The sequence below is a fragment of the Gavialis gangeticus genome, unplaced genomic scaffold (assembly GCF_001723915.1).
Source record: "Gavialis gangeticus isolate Ggan-Ray unplaced genomic scaffold, GavGan_comp1, whole genome shotgun sequence".
Lineage (NCBI taxonomy): Eukaryota > Metazoa > Chordata > Crocodylia > Gavialidae > Gavialis > Gavialis gangeticus.
Window position 1 is genome coordinate 206,850,983 of NW_017729032.1, and position 19,036 is coordinate 206,870,018.

At 44.0% G+C, this 19,036-nt stretch overlaps 1 protein-coding gene across 2 annotated transcripts; it reads left to right on the top strand.

Annotated features, from left to right (window-relative positions):
* The first annotated feature begins 640 nt into the window (after window positions 1-640).
* SIK1 (salt inducible kinase 1) lies at window positions 641-15,455 on the top strand. Of its 2 annotated transcripts, none has more exons than XM_019524848.1 (13): window positions 641-889; window positions 2,358-2,474; window positions 4,937-5,000; window positions 5,191-5,352; window positions 5,646-5,770; window positions 5,885-6,008; window positions 7,067-7,290; window positions 7,599-7,748; window positions 8,476-8,598; window positions 8,865-9,087; window positions 10,251-10,526; window positions 11,064-11,295; window positions 12,564-15,455. In XM_019524848.1, the coding sequence occupies exons 1-13, from the start codon at window positions 755-757 to the stop codon at window positions 12,982-12,984; spliced, it is 2,376 nt and encodes a 791-aa protein (XP_019380393.1). In that variant the 5' UTR covers window positions 641-754; the 3' UTR covers window positions 12,985-15,455. The 2 variants fall into 2 exon arrangements, with proteins under 2 accessions (XP_019380393.1, XP_019380394.1); XM_019524849.1 differs by lacking the exon at window positions 641-889 and adding an exon at window positions 1,746-2,160.
* Window positions 15,456-19,036: the final 3,581 nt, after the last annotated feature.

Genomic DNA, 19,036 nt, shown 5'->3' on the forward strand with positions numbered 1-19,036 from the left:
TGTGTGTGTGTGTGTGTGTGTGTGTGTGTGTGTGTGTGTGGCTGGGCTGTGGCAGGGAGCGGGTTAATGCCCCCAGGTTGGGGTGTGTGTGGCAGGGAGAGGGTTAATGCCCCAGGCTGCGGAGGGTGGTGGTGGTTGGGCTCCGGCAGCCAGCGGGTGCATGCTGAAGCACACTCCGGCACGCAGGCGGTTAACGGCGGACGGGCTCTCCGGGAGGCCGGGAGTTCAGCAGCTCAGCAGCTGCGCCGGCAGGGGGCGAGCCCGGCGGGCTGACGAGGCGGTCACGTGGCGCCCAGGCCCTGGGGGCTGGGGAGAGGAAAGGGGAGAAGCGAGCCAGCCCAGCCCCTCCCCTCCGGCTCGGCCCTGACGTCACCGCCTCCGAGTCTCCCGGGCGACGGCTCCCTCGGCCCCCGCGCGTCAGAACCCGCCCGGTCTCTTGGCAACGGCCCGGCTGTCTCGCTCTCATTCGAGCGGCCGGGCGCTCAGGGCGCGCGTCTAGCTGGCGTCAAAGTGACGTCAATGGGTTCGGCTAGGCGTTGGAGGGTGGGGCGGGGAGGGAGGAGGAGGAGGCGGGGCTGGCAGAGGGGGCGGGCGTGTAGCGCGGCTCAGGGGGATCCCTCGTGCTCCCCGGCCCCGGCGCGCTGGCACCACGCACACACACGCACACTCACACGCGGGCGGGCGCGTGGGGAGCTCGCGCGGAGAAGCGGAGCAGGGCAGTGGCAGTGGCCGCGCGCCGGCGGCAGCCCGAGCCATGGTCATCATGTCCGAGTACGGCCCGGCCGCACCGCGCCCGCTCCGCGTCGGCTTCTACGACATCGAGCACACCCTGGGCAAAGGCAACTTCGCCGTGGTGAAGCTGGCCCGGCACCGGGTCACCAAGACGCAGGTAGGGCTGGGACTGGGGAAGCTGAGGGGTTGCACCCGCTGCGAGGTGGGACGGTGCAAGCCTGGGGTTAAGCAGGCTCGCCCATTCGGCAAGGGAGGTCAGACAGGCTCCCCCATGAAAGACGGGAGAAGCAGGCGCTCCGGTGCCATAAGGGGTAGGGGTCGGCAGGCTGCCCCGTGCGGTAAGGGACGGGGTTAGACAGGCTTTCATTTCCCTTGCAAGACTGGGGTAAGGCAGGTGAAGGATGGGGTTAGACAGGCTCTCCCTTGTGCCGTAAAGGACAGGGTTAGGTGGGCTGCCCCATGCAAGGCTGGGGTTAGGCAGGCACTCCCGTGCCACAGGGGTCGGGGTTAGTCAGGCTCCCTCATTCAGTAAGGGATGGGATTAGACAGGCTCTTCCATAGGGTTAGACAAACTCCCCTGTGCACTAAGGGATGAGGTTAGACTGGCTTACCCCCTTGGAAGACTGGGGTTTGGCAGATAAGGGAGGGGGTTAGGCAGGCTCCCCCATGCAGTAAGGGATGGGGTTAGACAGGCTCTCCCATTCAGTAAGGGACAGGGTTAGACAAACTCCTCTATGCAGTAAGCGATGAGGTTAGGCTTTCCCATGCAAGACAGGTTGGATAGGGGAGGGACAGGGTTAGACAGGCTTTCCTATGCGGCAAGGGACAGGGTTAGGCAAGCTCCCGGGTGCAGTAGGGATGGGGTTAGACACGCTGCCCTGTGCAGTAAGGGATGGGGCTAGGCAAGCTCTCCTCTTGCAGTAAGGCATGCAGAATCCTAGCCTGCCTTCATCCCACAAATCCCACTGACACGTCTGTTGGTGGAGCAGGGGGGACTCTGCATTTTAGGGGAGCCCCAGTGAAGGTAAAACAAGTCAGACATGCAGCCCTGTGTTGTGACACTTCAGTCCCCTCTAGCCCTACTTCTCTGGGGCTGAATTGTTTAACCCCCTCCCCTGGGGCTTTTTGAAATGCTGCCTGGTGCTTTGCAAATTTAAAGCCAGTTCTGGAGTTTAAGGCAGCATAAAAAAGTGCCCTGTGAAGACGGGAGGTGCGCTCGATTTCATTAACAAAATTCGGGAGCTGTTCAGAAGCAGCCGGTTCTGCACGTTCTTAAAATCCAGATGAACATTGGTTTTGCTGGTGGGTTTGTGAACTGGACTCGGTGACAGGTTTCCAAATCGAACCGGACAGCGTAGGAGAAAATAGATGGGAGGAAACTGTCGGGCATCAGCAGGAGATGAGTGATATTCCTCGGCTGTGTCTTGAGTAAGCGCTGATGTCTGCAGTTCTGTTCTTTCCCTCGTGTAGGCTCTTTGCACATGGTGTAAAGAAAATAAAACGTACTGCAGTTTGCAAGAAGCGAAATCTGTTTTGTAGCCCTGAAGTTTTTAAAAGTGTATTTGTACTGTGAAAGATTCTGGCAGCTGAAGTAAATGGCTGGATTTATGTTTTTACATCTGCAGGTTGCAATAAAGATTATAGACAAAACGAGGTTAGACCCAAGCAACCTTGAGAAGATTTATAGAGAAGTTCAGATAATGAAGCTTTTGAATCACCCTCACATTATCAAGCTTTATCAGGTAAGAGATCTGTTCTGATCCCTGCATGCATATTAGATGTACTTGTCTCCCATGGCTTTGGTTGCTACCGAATTTATCTTGCACGTGGTTTTTAAATCAGGTGTTTGCAGGGAAGGAATTCACATTTCTGAAGCATGTAAAGGAGAATTAAATAAGCATTGTTTTTAAGTTTCTTTAGTGTTCCTTGAACACTTACAGTATGGTTAGTTTGAGGTGGTTTTTAATTTTAGATATTAAAGAGCATTTGGTCAGAATTGCCTGGTTAGTTTCAGATTGAAGTTATTGGCTATTTGTGTTTCCTTGGTAAACTCGCTGGGTTTTTTCCCCTAATTTTTTTAAATTTTAGTTGATGGCCTATATTATCTGTTTTATTTGTGAAGCTAAATATACATTTTTAGCCTTGTTTAAAGGCTGTAAGTCTATAAAGTACATAAAGTAGTATACATTTGTCTGCCCCTCATGTACATCATAAATGGAAAGCTTTTAAAAATATTTGTAAATGTAATGAAAATTCTGTTACACACTTTTAAAAGAGAACTCAAATATCTTGAGAAGTCTCAGAAAATAAATTTATTTTGTTCCACTTCTGTTAGTTTTGGAACCTGATAAAAATGTTCTCCTATGTTTTTCTGCATGTATATTTTTTTTAAGTTTTGTTCAGTTGTGTTTCAGTACACATTTAAATACAAAATAGCATTGTACAGAAAACAGGATCACAGCTGCCTGTGGTGAGCAAGGGCTGCTGTGCAACTACTAAATACTTGCTCTGATTGGCATTTGGTGCAAGTTCCCTGTAATCGTCTTAAACAGTGCCGTTGGGGATTTGCAAAGATGGGATATCGCAATAAGTCAGGGTCTACTTGTGAAGGGAAGAGGGACAGGTGACTGGATTAAGAAATCTAGCAGCAGGTCTGGAATTTGGTGGGAAGTAGCAAATACCATTATCAGAAAGGACTCTTGGAAAGCTGTAATTAACATGTAAGGTAGAAGAGCCAGTAAGGCAGGTACTTCAGTGAAGCATTATTTTTAAAGAGCTTGGCACACCAAGAGTACTTGACATTTATATTCCAAATACTTTTTGTTTTGATGGTTAGTGCCTGACGTCACTGTTGCCCATAGGACAGTTCAGGGTACAAAGACGCTTTGTAATATTATTGGTAATTTCATTTTGGTGAAACAATGCAAGTGAGTGTGGTGTTACCAGGCTTTGGAAAATCGGTTTAAAATTCCATGTTGTTGAACCAAATCAGTTAACCAAACATGACATGGGTAGCAAATCAAAATTTCTTGTCAGTTGAATTTTCTTTTTTTCATTGTTGTTGCTGCTTTACCTGTTCAGTGGAGTCTGAGAAGTAGGGATGGAATGAAATGACATATCAGTGTCGGGTGTGTGTTCTTGTTCTATTTCGTCATTGTTTTAGTTTCAACACAGCATCTCATTTTCGTCCAGCTGGCATCTTTCCCAGTATACTTTTCTTTGGTGCTTTTTTTTTTTTTTTTTTTAAACTAGAAACCTCTTTTCCTTTTCTCCCTATTTTATTTATTTTTTTCATTATATTATGTTTGTATGTGGAGAGAAGAATGAAAGGCACCCCAGTCATTGTCTTTTTTTTTTTTTGGTAGAAATTTGAAAATGTATAGAGTATTGACATCTGCTTGGTTACTAATGTTTTATAAACTATACTACCTTAGGAGCAAAGAATGCAATTATCTTCCCCACCTACCTGTTCAGTATTTTAGCTAACTTATAGCAAATGCTTCAGAAAGATTTAAACTAGTAACACATTTTTAAAACTAAATCAATGCCAGATCAATAAATGAACTTTTGACTGCATATTGACAGTTGCTATCGACGCGTATCGAGCAATACAGTTGCACAAACAGCATGCTATTGTTGCTGGCCAGGCAGAGCTGTCATCTTCCAGGGTTTTTTGTCATATCCAGTACCAAGTGGGAGTCGGGTATTTGATATTGCCTCTTCAGGTTTTTTTTCTGAGTGTAAATATCAGCTTTGCTGTCCGTACGTGCTAGTCTTTCGTAGAAGGTCCTTGAATTTTGGCAGCCTGTTTTTAAACTTAGTGTCCTTGAATGCTCTATGCTGATTACTTCAATTACGACTACTTTTTTACCAGTGCAGCAACAAAAAAGATTCCATAATGGTATATAAAATTGAAATACTCTATTAATTTATTTTATGGAAATTAGATGGCGTGGGGGAGAGAAGAAAAAGAAATGCAGGAAGCAATTGTATGTTTTTAGGGGTATAAAAAAATTTATCTTTCTGAATTGCATCTTGTATGGAAGGAGTACTGTGATGCCTTTAGTGCCTACAATAGTTGTAGATAGTAGCACTGATAAGTTATAGATTCCGCCCCCTCCATCCTCCCCCCCACCCCCTTCCTGCAATCCAGTTGTTTTCAGGGATCTGGTTTAGTAACATGACCTCCCTTCTGTCTTGACAGGTTATGGAGACAAAGGACATGCTTTATATTGTTACTGAATTTGCAAAAAATGGAGAAATGTTTGGTAAGTTCCCATTTCCACAAATAACAGTTCTTTTAGTTTTAGAAAGCATTCCCTTATTGCTGGCATTCATGTAGGGTATTAATGTTTAGTTGGATATCATATACCAAGAAGTGAATGCAGCTTCTTCAGGATAATGAAAACTTAACCTTATCTGTGTTTAATTCTTGTGCTTATTGATATGATCCTGCAGATCATTTGACTTCCAATGGGCATTTAAGTGAAAGCGAAGCTCGGAAGAAGTTTTGGCAGATCCTTTCAGCAGTGGAATACTGTCACAGCCATCACATAGTGCACAGAGACCTCAAAACTGAGAACCTCCTCTTAGATGCCAACATGAACATCAAGTTAGCAGGTAAGACAGTTAAATAGTCATTGTATAAGCCATGGAAAACATGATATATTACTGAATGTTACTTCTCCAGTGTGACAACTGGATTATCCTATAAGTGCATTTTAAAAAAAGACTTAAACTCAGTATTTCTCTGAATTATATCTACTTTCCAAGCAAAAAAACCAAAAAAAGCTAGGCAAAGATCCTCCATGAAATAAATCCACTCTCCGTCCCTTTTTTTCCCCTTTGGTTTTAAAATATTAACCTGGTATGTAATAAAAAAGTCTTACTCTGGATTCTTGCTTTCACCTCAGACTTTGGGTTTGGAAACTTCTACAAATCAGGAGAACCCCTCTCTACCTGGTGTGGAAGCCCACCTTATGCAGCTCCAGAGGTTTTTGAAGGCAAGGAATATGAAGGCCCTCACCTTGATATCTGGGTAAGCTTTGGGTTCCACAGTGTTCATGTTTTTATGCTTCATTTAACACTGGGTTTTCATGACTGCTACCTATTCTGTGGTGACTTATGTGCTTGTGCTGTTTTCTGTTGACAGAGCCTTGGTGTGGTGCTGTATGTCCTCGTCTGTGGTTCTCTCCCTTTTGATGGACCCAATTTGCCAACCCTGAGACAAAGAGTGCTGGAGGGACGATTCCGCATCCCCTACTTCATGTCCCAAGGTACATTTCCTAGAACCTTGGCACTAGAAAAGGGGTTACTAGCAGGAAGGGTGATGAATAATCTTCTTGCATAAGCATCTTTTCTTCTTTTTATCTTTTGTGCAGTTGCCCAATACTTTGTCTCTCTTGTGGCTTTCAAGCACAGTTTCTTTCTTACTGTACTTGTAGCACAGCATATATCTGTTACATAACATACACCCAAACAGTTACCTTTTCCTTTCTTAGAATATCAGTATGGGTTGCTAAAATGATGATTCATCCATACCCTAGCTGAGGAAATGACCTTTAAAAAAATAAACACCAAAAAAGGTGTTAATGAAGTCGAGCATGGTATTCTAACTAGGCACAAGGAGTATATTTTAAAATGTGACATATGCTATTGAGAAGATCAGAAGTAGTGAGACCTATCATTACATTGAGTTTATTTTATTTTTACAAGGCTGTTAAAAAGAACTGATGTCTGTTGTGAAGTGTATTTTAACTCCTCCGATAATTTATACAGCTACACTTATTTCTCCCTTTAAGCTTAAGGGATACTGTTGTGATCTGGACCTTACCTCTTAACCAATTTTAATCTTAAACTGCTTTGGATTTTTTATTACTCACAAATAAACAATAATATGCTGTAGCATTAGTAGGCTCTATGCCACATTCAGCCCTATTTTAAATGGATTAATCATCTATAGAATTGCACCCACTTAGCATTGGTCTGAATTTGGCACTGCTTCCAGGCAAAAGTCCAGGCTGCTTAAGAACTGTAGGTTTCTTACAACGCCACTTCTTGCAGTGACATTGCTGTTATGAAACGTATATGGGCTTGGTTAGTGTTTTTGATGTTAGGGTCTTGCTTATGCAGTTTTCAGTATCTGCATAGTCAGACCTGCATCAGCTGATTAGAACCTCTGCTACACATTTTCATAGATATTAGATGCAAAGAAGCTGAATAAACTTTCTAGAAGCAGTAAACTACAGCTATAAAATAATTAGAAGCTTCTTGTGAGTGGCTGGATTCTTAATTTTACCACTTGTTAATGGCTTTTTTCCCCCCACTTGTCCAGACTGTGAAACACTAATTCGACGGATGCTGGTTGTGGACCCAGCCAAACGAATTACCATTGCCCAGATAAAGCAGCACAAGTGGATGCAAGCAGACCCTTCTCTTCGGCAGCAGCAGTCTTTGTCCTTCTCCGTGCAGAACTACAACTCCAATCTGGGGGACTATAATGAGCAGGTTCTTGGAATCATGCAGGCTCTTGGTATCGACAAACAGAGAACAATTGAGGTGAGCTTTTGCTCATTCCACTGGTATGAAATACGTATGTCCCTTAGATGCTTGTTCAGGGACTAACAGAGTGCCAATAATTGCTGACAATGCTTGCATGGAAATTGGCTCCTCAGGAAAGGGCAAGAGGTTAACCACACCTCTGCTCATGCATATATGCTTAAAGATTTACCTTGAGTTGAAGCTACTCAGCATTGTTTACTTACTGGATGTGATGATGTTTTGAAAATTAGTTGCCCTGTTGTTGCTCTTTATGTTCTTTAAAGGTGGTTTATCTGTAGTTTAAACATCCTTTTCATGTCTTCTAGTCACTACAAAACAGCAGCTACAACCATTTTGCCGCAATTTATTACCTTCTCTTGGAGCGCCTCAAGGAGTACCGAAGCAGCCAGGTGTCAAATCGTCCAGTGACTGGCCGTCAGCAAAGGCCAAGGAGCTTGGAGCTCAGCAACATTGAAGTAAGACAGAATACAGTCTACTGTAAACCTTTGTACTGTTGATATTCTCTGCTTTGCTGTATTTAATTTTATTCATCAAATGCTTTTGCCCATAATATTACAGGAAACTACAAGATGTGACCATAAGGGTCCTCTGAGTCAGTTTAATCTTTCTGTCCTCTACCCAGAGGACATAGCAGGCTGTTCTTCAGCAGGAGGTTGATTGAATACTAATGGCCCGTTTCCTAACACAGTAACTTTCTGTAGGTCACAGTCCAAAGAATAGTCTCCCTCCAGTGCTGGTCAATAATGGGCTAAGTTATGAGGCTTCTGATTAGAAATTTGTCCTTTCAGAAATACAAGCTGCTTCTGACATCTTGTTGAATGCAAATCAGATGTTTCATGAGCCAGTCCCGATTTCTTAAAGGGACTCAGTAACAAAAAAGAAGGTGATCTGGGTGTCCTCAGCCTGACACAGTGGAGAATAAGGAGGTCTGGATTCTATATCCACCTCTGCCACATACTTCCATTGTCACTTCTGATGGTTTTCTTAAACTTTATTCTTTTAGCTCCCCATTTAGGACAGAGAGCTACCTATGTGTTTTAAGGATACACTTATTAATTTTTGCCGTATGCTCTGAGAAGCTTGGGTGGAGGACATATAGATACCCAATGTGCCAGTAATATTTGAAAAATTGATAGGATTTGCGGTTTATCTCATATCTTGCCTATATTTTTTTGCCTTCAGATGCCTCAGGACAGTCTTGCAAGTGAATCCCTGAGATCATCTCTGCTTTACCAGCAACCTCAGAACCTGATTCAGTCATCCTTGCAGGGAGAAATGGATTGTGACATGAACAATCCATTACAGGTTGGTGCTTTCAGCTAAATATCATCCAGCTGTTCTTATTGTTCAGTTAATTTGACATGACAAAGGTTTTACCTCCAGCTGTTCTGCTCTTCAGTTTCATTTCATTAAACATTCAGCTGTACAGTGCCATAATACCCTTTTAACAGTAGGCATAATAAAGGCCTGGTACATGGCCCTGCAAAGCACAAACAAATAATGAGAATGTTTTCATAGAAATAAATAAATGGCTCTCTGCTAATTTTCTATGTTGTATTGTTGTTTTGCAGCCAGTGTTCTTTCCTGTAGATCCCAGCTTCAGTGGTTTGTTCAGGAATCGCCCCATCTCTCCCAACAGCCTGCTGGAAACCACCATTAGCGAGGAAGTGAGACAGGAGAAAGACCTGGAGGAGGAGATTAAAGCCTACAACCCCCTTCATATTCCCAACAACACCAGCAGGAGGCACACGCTAGCTGAAGTCACTACTCATTTCTACCAACATACCCCTCCATGTAAGTCCTTCAGGGGAGACAGTCTCTGAGGTACAAACTGAGTGGACTGCTGTGACCATCCTAGTAGAAGCCAGGACACAGCAAATATCAGTAGATGCTAGTTTTGCAACTATGCTGACTTACGATAGAAGGGGTCAAACAGTGACTCATCTGTTCTACGCACTCTCCAGTTATTTCTTTCTTTAAATATATGCGGCTTTTGAAAATTCTTAAAGATGTAGCCATTTAGTACCCATGTATTTTGAAAGTGAAGTGTACTTAATTTAGGCCATGCCCTTTTAGATCAAGTTAAATCCCAGGTCCTGTAGATTTTGGTGAATGTGCGACTCTACTTTAGTGTTGCCATTGACTTCTGTTAGAGCAGGATCAGATCCTGATGTAATTCCCCCTCCTGCCCCAAAATAACAGGGTTATAGCCCTAGATTACACGCAGCCTACTGCTGCACTCCCAGGCCGTGTCCAGATTAGCATGGACGTTTGATTTCCCAGGGACAACTAATGGTGTTGCAACTTGTGTCACCGCTAGTTGTCCCTAGGGAACACCTGTGCCACATGCACTCTGGTGCGTGGCAGGCTACCCTGAGTGGGGTAGGGGAGACAAGGGCCAACAGTCGGTTGGCCCCAGCAGCTGTACCCGGGGTCCTGGGGTCCTCCAAAGGCTGCAGCAGCAGTGATCCTGCTGCTCTGAGCCTGTCTGGCAGCCACAGTGTGGCTCTGGCCAGCCAGGCTCCAGTTCTGAGCAGCACATGCCGCGCTGGCATGCACCACTCTTTTTTTTTTTTTGCATGGGGTTGTTTTGTCTTGTTTTTTGACCTCTGGATATCCAGGGGTTAAAGAAAAACAAACCCTTGTGCTGCTGCTGCTCCCTTGCAGTGTGCAGAACACCTGACCGTGTAGTATGTAGCATTCATCTGGACATGGCCCCAGGGCCCAAATTTCACACTGCCCTGTGCTGCTGAAGTCAGTGGGGCCACACACAGGGGCTGCCTGTGCCACTTGCAGTGTGCATGCTGCAAATTGGCCACCCTTGTTCTGGACCAATCTGGTTCTAGTCTGACAGCTGTGGTTGGTTGCAGCGTACAGGGAGAGATATAAGAATTTTTTGTTTCTTCCTGTGCTTGTTTCAGAAACATTTGCTGATGTTCCTCCCTTCCCTTCTGTAGGTATAGTCATTTCTTCTTCAGCAAGCCCCACAGAGGGAACAAGTTCAGACAGCTGCCTAACTTCATCTTCAAATGAGGGCATGGTGGCTCTGAGCAGCTGTTTGGCAGATCAAGTAATGACAGGTAACCCAGCCACAGCCAGGATGACATCGCCATTTCTGACTTCTCAGTCTGATACTCCAGTGTTGCAAGCTCAGGGCTGTATGGGAGGTGCTGCTTTGCTGCCTGTCAGCTTCCAGGAAGGAAGGAGAGCATCTGATACCTCATTAACTCAAGGTAAATCCTTTCTTGCGCTATAGTTGAAGAGGCACACATTTCCAAGTAGTAACGTAGAGTGGCATTTGGGAGTTCCTGTTGCACCAGTTACTGTAAAACTAGAGCAGTAAAAGTGATTTCAGGAATAAGCCATCTATGCTAGTGTTTCCCAAATGGTTCCATGTGTTAGTGTAGGATTTCTCATTTCTGTGCTAGGTATTCTAGGCTTCCCACTTCTTTACCTTAGTAATGAACCAGCAAGCAATTGCTGCCTTCCTCCTATTTAGCTCTGCATATGTCAGAAAATAGTAGAACAGGAGGTGCCTCGGAGCAGCCTTGTATTTGCATGAGCTTTGTTGCTCGTGAGTAGGGTGTGTAGATGAATGTGAACAGACAGGAATCTTGTCTGTATTGCCCTAGGTCTCACTGTAGTAGACTTAACATGGCTGCTCAGACAGGTTGGGAACTGCTGCTTCACAAAGGGAAGTTATTTAGCACCCAGTTGCAAAGCTTTATTGAGGAGAAATAAAAAGGGCTTGTTTCCTTTGTCTCCCACAGGCTTGAAAGCATTTAGACAGCAGTTACGGAAGAGTGCTAGAGCCAAAGGCTTCCTTGGTCTGAATAAAATCAAAGGCTTTGCTCGTCAGGTCTGTCAATCTTCATCAGCTCGGGCAGCACGAAATGGCATGAGCCCTTTCCAGCATTCACAGCAGAACACCTGCATGTACAGCAGTGGGGGAAGCAGCCGAGAGAGCAGAAGCCTTCTCGAAGAGGTGCTCCAACAGCAGAGGTGAGCGTCCATTTGGCAACAGGGCCCAGTCCAATTATGGCACTGACATGTAATGTGTTTATGTTGCTCTCTCAAGTATGCAGCAGGTGATACACAGTCAGTGAACTTGTACTTTAGCCTGTTTTTTGCAGTGTGTTCTTTTTAGGAAATGAGGTTATTGTCCAGTAGTTGGAGAGAGAGGTTGAGGGCTAGGGCTGAAAGGTTCTTTTCCTGGTTCTTGCTTTGTGACAGCAAATGGGCCACTCTAACTTCTTCGTAACATCCCTTATGCTAATGATGCTCAGCCTTTTGGCTCTGCGGGCCAAATGAGTGGCACAGGGCTGGTCTGTGAGTGGGATTGGACCCCATGTTCCATGATTGGGCCTGGAGGCCCAGATCCAGACTGGGCTGTCCCCGCTCAGCCCTGTATGCCAGTATCGGGACCCTGGGACCCTGCACTGCTTCCACCCAGTTCTGCATGTGGGGGTCGTGCTCCAGGGCCCTACACTTGCTTGTACCTGATCCTGCATATGGGGATCAGGCTTTGGGGCCCCACACCATGTGTGCCAGGATCAGGCACCGTACTTCCCTGCTCACCAGATCCTGTGCACAGGGCAACAGTCTACAGGGCTCCCCGTGGACCCATGGAGAGTTCTGCAGGCTGGATGCCCCAGAGCCGGGGGCCAGATTTGGCCCTTGGGCCAGCGGTTGAGCACCCCTGTCTTAAGCCTTTGTGCAGTTTGTGTAATGCCGACATGTGGCTTCACAAGAATCCAGGAGTCTAAATCTAATGTTTTGAAATTATGGAGTGAGAAGCCCTGCATAATGCAAAGGCAAAACATAATTTCTTCCTATCACAAGCGCTGTTTTTGTTTGGGGATAGATGCTTTCCTTCTTTCCTGTTTATTTTCCCATGGCTAGAAGATAGGGCCTTGTGATCTGGAAAAGTTGCGTTCCACAAATGTGGCACAGTTCCAGCGGCTTTATATCTCATGTTTGGTGGCAACACTTAGTTTTCGTAGAAGCAAGATGGAAAACTGAGCACCAATATCCTTAGTCACTAGAATAGTATGTTCCTTAGTTGATGAATTGTGAGCACATCATTCGGTTGTGATTTTTTTTTTACCCCCCCCCCAAAGATTCCCACATTTCCATTTGGTGTGACTGACCTGTACAAGCCACTGTACATGAACCAAACAGTTGAGAAGTGGTTGGGATAGTGCTACATAGAAAACCTAGAACTCCCAAGCAATAAGTGTTAATTTCCTTCCCTCTTGACTTTTGTTCAGAATGCTTCAGTTGCAGCATCATCAATTGTTCCAGCCACCTTGTCACCAGCCTGCTCAGGTGTCTGCAGTGCACTGTGTTCCCTCCTCTGACAATTCTAGCACCTTCAAAACGTCCAATTCCTTGTTGCTGTCAGAGCTTCAAAGAGAGAACTCCCTCGAACTGGCCTTTGGTGGCAACCATCAGCTGCTCCAACCTCACCTCTTTGGGCTCAGTGTCTCACCAGTGTCTTCAGCTGCTCACCTTTTAGACACCCACCTGTTTATCAGCAGCGATGTCTCTCCAATCGCCACAACCTTCTCTCACCCCCAGAGTTTCTCTGTGCAGTCTGCAGGTTATGATGCAGTCACATTGCAGCACGCGGACTGTGAAATGGAGGACCTCACTTCAAACCAGCTGGGGAAATTTGTCTTGGTTAAATGAGAGTTTCAGCTGCTACGGAGCTCACCTCTCTTTTGCAAAGGACTTTCACCATTGTTCCATGGCTAGCTGGCATTGTGTGAAGGATTGACTCTTGGAAGCAATAAATTTTGAAGTATGTGAAGAAGCTGTCTCAGAAAGCTAAGAACTTTATAGAACTGAAACAAGCAATATGTATGTCTTTTGGCTTCTACTATTCTTGCACTGAACAAATATGAATAGAAACTGAAAGAAACAAAACATTTTTTGAAGAAAAATAATGATAGGGGTTAGGGTGGGACGTGTGGGGACAGGGTGGCATGTAGCCGGGGAAGAACTCTTTGGTACTGTATTCAAGTCAGACCAACGCAGCTTTGCTTTTATGCAGGACAGCTGTCAGTTGTGGTGACATAACAGGGGAGAGGCTTTTCAAAGAAGGGACCAGAGCCTTCCCTTTTCACAATATTTGTTTATGGGTTTGTGAAGACGATTACCTCTTTAAAAAAAAATAGTGGCATGCAACATTATGCAGTGATAGGAGGGAAAAATGGAAGCATTGCCATTTATTTTTATGTAGTTGATGCTTATTTTATTTTAACAGAACCAACAACTCCTACTCCCCAAAAACACTTATGCTTTAAATGAAAACTGTGAAATTTTTGCTTGATATATTGGCTGGAAGAGCTAAAAATATTCTAATTGTTAGCAAAGAAGCAATTAATCTCTTGGAAATGTATCCCCTGATATCAGGATCCAGATTGCATAGTGTCTGGGGGTATTTTTATTGTTTGTTCTAAATCTTTAGGAATGTCTGTTTTTGTCTTGTGCTCTCTCTTCCCTCTTTTCTTCTCACACCCCACCTTTTTTTTTTAAATAATATTTTCTCATGTTCCTGCAAAGGCACTGGGGATAGAAACAGTTGTATTAGTGGGACAAAGGGGATGGTTTTTGCTTTACCCCCTGCCTCCCACTCTCACCCCAGGGGTTGCCTTCAAAGTTGTCTGAGGGGTATTTCTTAGTGCTGCATATTTTATTTGCGCTGCTAATTAAGTTTGTATGCATTTCATTATCAGGGTCCAAATAGAACTGACTCTTGGGGAAATGTGCAATATTGAGGTTATAATCCTGTACTGACAAAGACAAAAAGAATAGGGTAGAACAGAATTTTACTCTAAATGAGTACAGCTATTTCTGAACAAAACTGTATTAAACTGAGTGAAACAGCACAGTCTTTAGGTGTGTGGGTTTTTCTTTTTTTGGTTTTATTTTTTTGTTCTGTTTGTTTGACACATTAGCAAAAATGAGATTTTTGATTAGGTAAGTGTTTTTATGTATGGGTTTTAATACTGTATATCTATATAAATAGGAAGCAGAAAACAATATATACACTACTTATTTTTTATATTTTGTAATATGCTTATATTGAGTTTTCTGGTATAAAACTCCCTCTGTGGCAGAGCATGACTTCTGTTGGTATCAATGGAAGTTACACATGGGTATAAAGGGGAGAATAGACCACAGCCCCTACAGGAACTTGTGGGGGTCAGGGTCAAACTTTGGTGGCAGGTGAGTAAGCAGAGAACCAGGTTGGTCAAAAGTTACTAATTGAATGTCAGGAAATAGTTTAATTCTATCTCAGTGCTTAAAGGACCCCTCTCTTTAGTGTGACACAGGGTGCCTTCAAGTTATCTTGGCTTCTTGCAACCTGCAGTATTACACATTTAAAAAAAAAAATCTATTTTTTTTTAAAAAAGCCAAAGATTGACCAGGTTAATTGGTGGGAGGGAAAGGGTTAAACATGTCATGTAGCTCCATGTCTGTGGCTTTTCATAAATAATCTTTTTATCTGTGTGTCCGTATGGATGTATCTCTAGCTTGCCACTGCTGCTGTGTGCTGGGGAAACTTCGAGGTGAGGGGGTTGGGTCTCCAAATGGCGGTTACTTTGCATCAGAGAAAACACCCAAGTCTTGTGAATTTTCAGGGTGGTTGAGGGAAAAAATTGCATGCGAGAGTGAGGCAAGAAGGCTGAGAAGAAGCTAACCTGTCAGAAAGCAGCAACTTTGCCTTCAGTTTCACAAGGGGTAGCACATTTAAAAGCAGAATTGTTTCTCTTCAATATTTGCATTGTTTTAATGCTATGGATCAAAAGGCCACAGAAACAATCTTTTCCTGTTCTAAGCAATGACAAGCACTTTACTTTCATAGTATTTTTTCCTTCTCCAGTTGCTGTATAACCTCTTTGGAATTATTCCTGGAGCAAGAAGAGGTTGTTTTTAATGTTTGTTTTTTGTAGATTTCTTGACAGTGCTGTTCTGCAGACTGCAATGCAATAGGATATTTAAAGACACTATGTGATTGGTTTGATTAAGATGTATAGTTTTATTTTTTACCATGACTGAACAATCATTTTATTTCTTATGTTAAAACGAGAAATTACACCAGAATGATTAATTGATGTGTTTTATTTAATATTTAAATAAAAATGTTTTAAAATCATTCTTGTTTAGCTTTTATTGTATTTGCTCTTGCAACCCTGCATAGTGACGTAAGATCCACCTGGCTCTGCGAAGTGTGTGTGTCAGACTCCCTTAAAAACGCAAGTCCATAGGGCGTGCCTGATTTCTTGCATTACACTACTAAATGAAGAATGGCTAGTACAGAAAGTAATGGGACGGAAACCTTTCACCTGGAGGGAATCTGTCTGTATGCAGCCTGTGTCAGTAGTAAGCCAGGGATAGTATCAGACCTTAGTAGGGCTAGAAGGAAAAATAGTCGTGTAGTTTTTAATTCCCAGCAGACTGTCTTTCCCTGACACCTTAATCTAAAGAGGTCCCAGAGAACACAGAAGAATCCAGACTCCAAGGAAGTTCCTGTGACTGTCTTCTTCTAATTGGAAACTTTTGAACTCAAATACCCATTTTAAAATTAACTATTTTAAAGGTAATTTAAAAAAAGATACAGGCTTAACTAGACTAAGGGTACATCTACACTGCAGACCACCGTGTAGTGTGGAGATACTAGTGGCATCAAGCTGGGAAGAACTGCAGCAGGAGCTGGCACTTCTGCCAGTCGCTTTCTGATTGTATTTGGCAGGAGGTACGCAGCCCAGCTTCATTTGGCCCCAGTAGTGGCACTTGCAGCCAGGTGGTTGAGAACCACTGCCCTAAGGACAGGAGAATTCACTGATAGGCTGACAGAGCACACAGTATTTGTATGCTTATGTATTGGGGCAAGACTTGTTCCCAGTCAGATATGGTCTGCCCTTTTTAAAGAGTTCATAACTTCATTTTCTGAAAATCCAAGAGAGGAAAAAGATATGAACTAGGAGAAATCAGGTCACTTTGAAAGATGTCATTCAGTATTTTACCTTCATTCCACTTGCAATAGTCCCAATCATATCAATACAAGTTTCTCACAGAGGAAAAAAATAGTGCGTTATTTCACTGCCGTTCCTATCTCAGTGGTGTAAATCAGGAGTAATTCTTTTGTACGTAATCGGAAATCTTTGTGCAAGAGACAGAAAAATCAAACCTATTGTAAGGGAGGCAGGGGGTTGTTTTTTAACGTGTAGACAAGTCAATTGCACTGCTGCTGTTATATGCTGTTGGTGGGGCGGGGGGGGTGGTGGTGAAGAAAAATGTTAACTGTCTGGTAAATTTATTGTATAAGGAATTACCTAGGAAGCTGAGGCAGTACAACAGTAGTTCTCAACAGGGGGATCACCAAATACAAGGAAGTTCCAATTGCTGTAATGGCCACAGCAGAAGCATTCGCATCACGGCCCTGTCAGAGTTTAACAAACCTGCAAACTCTGCTAACTACCTGTCATCAAATATCTCCGACAAGACATGAGAAGAAGAAGAAGAAGCAGAAAGTTATGGAATGGTGCCCTCATTCTAAAGAGGTTGAGATCCCCTGTACCTAGAGCTAGCTTTAAATGTGCTTTCTTGGGTACTGAAGTAGTCTGGCCAAGAAGTGCTTTACTGAAGCAGTCTCACCAGAGGTGTAACAAGTCAGCTGTGTGCCCGGGACAGTTGTGATGCATGAAAGCAGTGGCAACTTCTGACAGCTGCTGTGCCCCACCAGCGCATGTGTGTGGCTGCAGCTACAGTGGTAGCTGCAGGAGGTGGAAACATAGCTACTGTTTTCCTCTCCCTGCCCCATTGGCACCTGGGGTTGCTGTCCTAGTTGCTTTGCCACTGAGTCTGGCCATGGGAAAGTGTTTGATATGGGCTAACTCACCCACATTAAAGACTAGCTCCGTGGGAACCTCTGCTTTATGCTACAGTGGGTGCACCTATATGAGATGCTATATGCACGGTAGACTAATTCTACTGCACATTAGTGTATCACAATGAAAGCTGGGTGCTATTGAGCTAATGCACAATATAAGTAGTCTACTGTGCATTAGCATCACTTAAAAGGCAGATGCTGACACTACTGTGCAGTAGCACTGGTTACCGTGCATTTAATGTGCAGTAACCACAGCTCATTAATGCAAATGTATACATGCCCCGCGTGGACATAACCTAATGCAAGTGGTAGCAGCTGTAAGACCATTTAACAGAGCTGCTTCTCAGTTGAGTTGATGTTTGAAGTCAGTCATGGGTAAAGCCTGTCAGGAGAAAGCTGGGGCTTGCTCCGGATAATTGGTTTTGCTAAAAAATTACCAGCATATCTCATTCTCAGCGGGAATGAAGCCAAGGAGCCTCTCAGCTGTGATAACTTGTGGGTGAGAAGGAGGGTGTACTAACTGTCCCCCATTGTTTCTGATGAGTTTGAAGATGGATGTTCATATTTACTATGTGGAGTCCAGGGAGAAAACATGGGCATATAGCAGCAGAAAGGGAAAGAGGCTGGGAACAGGAAGAGAAACTGGAGATAGGAGTATGGACAATGGGTAGAAAGGCAAGGAAATGAGGGGCCAGGTAATGCAGGGGCCTAAGCTGCTTCACTGCCTGAAGTATGGTACCTATTGAAGTGTCCTACAGATCAGGTCTCTATGCTGAACACTTTACTTGACTGAAGGGCTCAGCATTGACTCTTGCTTCTGATTTCCCCCAAACTCTACAAAAGATAGTTTCTCTTTCACTGGGAGGTGAGGAAGAAGTCGTATACCTCATGAAAGGCCATGAGAGTGATGAGAGGATGTACTTCAGGTGGAGCAGCAGGATTGCTCCTGCTTTCAGCTGGTGAGATGCTGCCAATTCTAGCTTGTCAATGTTGTGCATATATATGCACCGGCACTTGAGAAGAAGCTGCAGCTTCTGCACATACATATAGAACTGGGGTACCGGGAGGGGTGTGGAGGGGCAGGGAGTACATTTGCTGAGAAGTGCCATGTGGGGGACATGCACCCCCCCAAAAAAAAATACTTAAAAATCTAAATTTAATTTGGCAAATATAATTATAGCCAAGAAAAGGAAGAAAATGTTCTGAAAAGTCAACATTTTGTTTTGAAAATGCCAAAATGGAATATGTTGAAATGACTTTTTCACTTTGAAATTGACCTAAACCCTCTGAAAAGGGTAAGAAGAAATAACCTAACAGTGAAACAAAATGTGTTAGACCCGATGGGAACAAACTGTAAATTATTTTTCTTTCTGCTTCAGCCAATGAGCTGCAATTCTTTTATTTGCAGAGGGCTGTGCACATTTGCCACTTTCCCTCCACTTGTGCAGCAAACTTCCAAATATATTGTGCAGCCATTCACCTGTGATCTGACTGCATAAACATTTAGCACTGTTGTGCCTGTTATTTGTAAATCTCTTTTTTTAAAGTCCAACATTTAAAGTAAATTGGCCAAAAATAATAAAAAAAACCTGAAAAAAAAAAATTCAGGTGCCATCTTGATCTGAATGCAGTAGTTCAAAATTGGGCTACTTAGAGCAGTCATTCTCAGCCAGGATGCTGCGGCACCCTGAGGTGCCTTGAGATCCTTTCCAGGTGCTGTGCGGTTTTATGCAATGTTAGTACTGTTAGGTGTGTAAACATGATTCACAAGCGTGGCGGGCTTACCCATAGCAGCCCAGAGTGTCCGGGCTTGGAGAATCCTTATTGTGATTGGTGGAACAC

Bases quoted from the DNA above. Each gene is read 5' to 3' on its own strand.
- SIK1 (XM_019524848.1), top strand. From the start codon at position 755: ATGGTCATCATGTCCGAGTACGGCCCGGCCGCACCGCGCCCGCTCCGC. The intron at 5,353-5,645 runs GTAAGACAGTTA...CTTTCACCTCAG, and splicing joins CATGAACATCAAGTTAGCAG to ACTTTGGGTTTGGAAACTTC. The intron at 11,296-12,563 runs GTGAGCGTCCAT...ACTTTTGTTCAG, and splicing joins GAGGTGCTCCAACAGCAGAG to AATGCTTCAGTTGCAGCATC.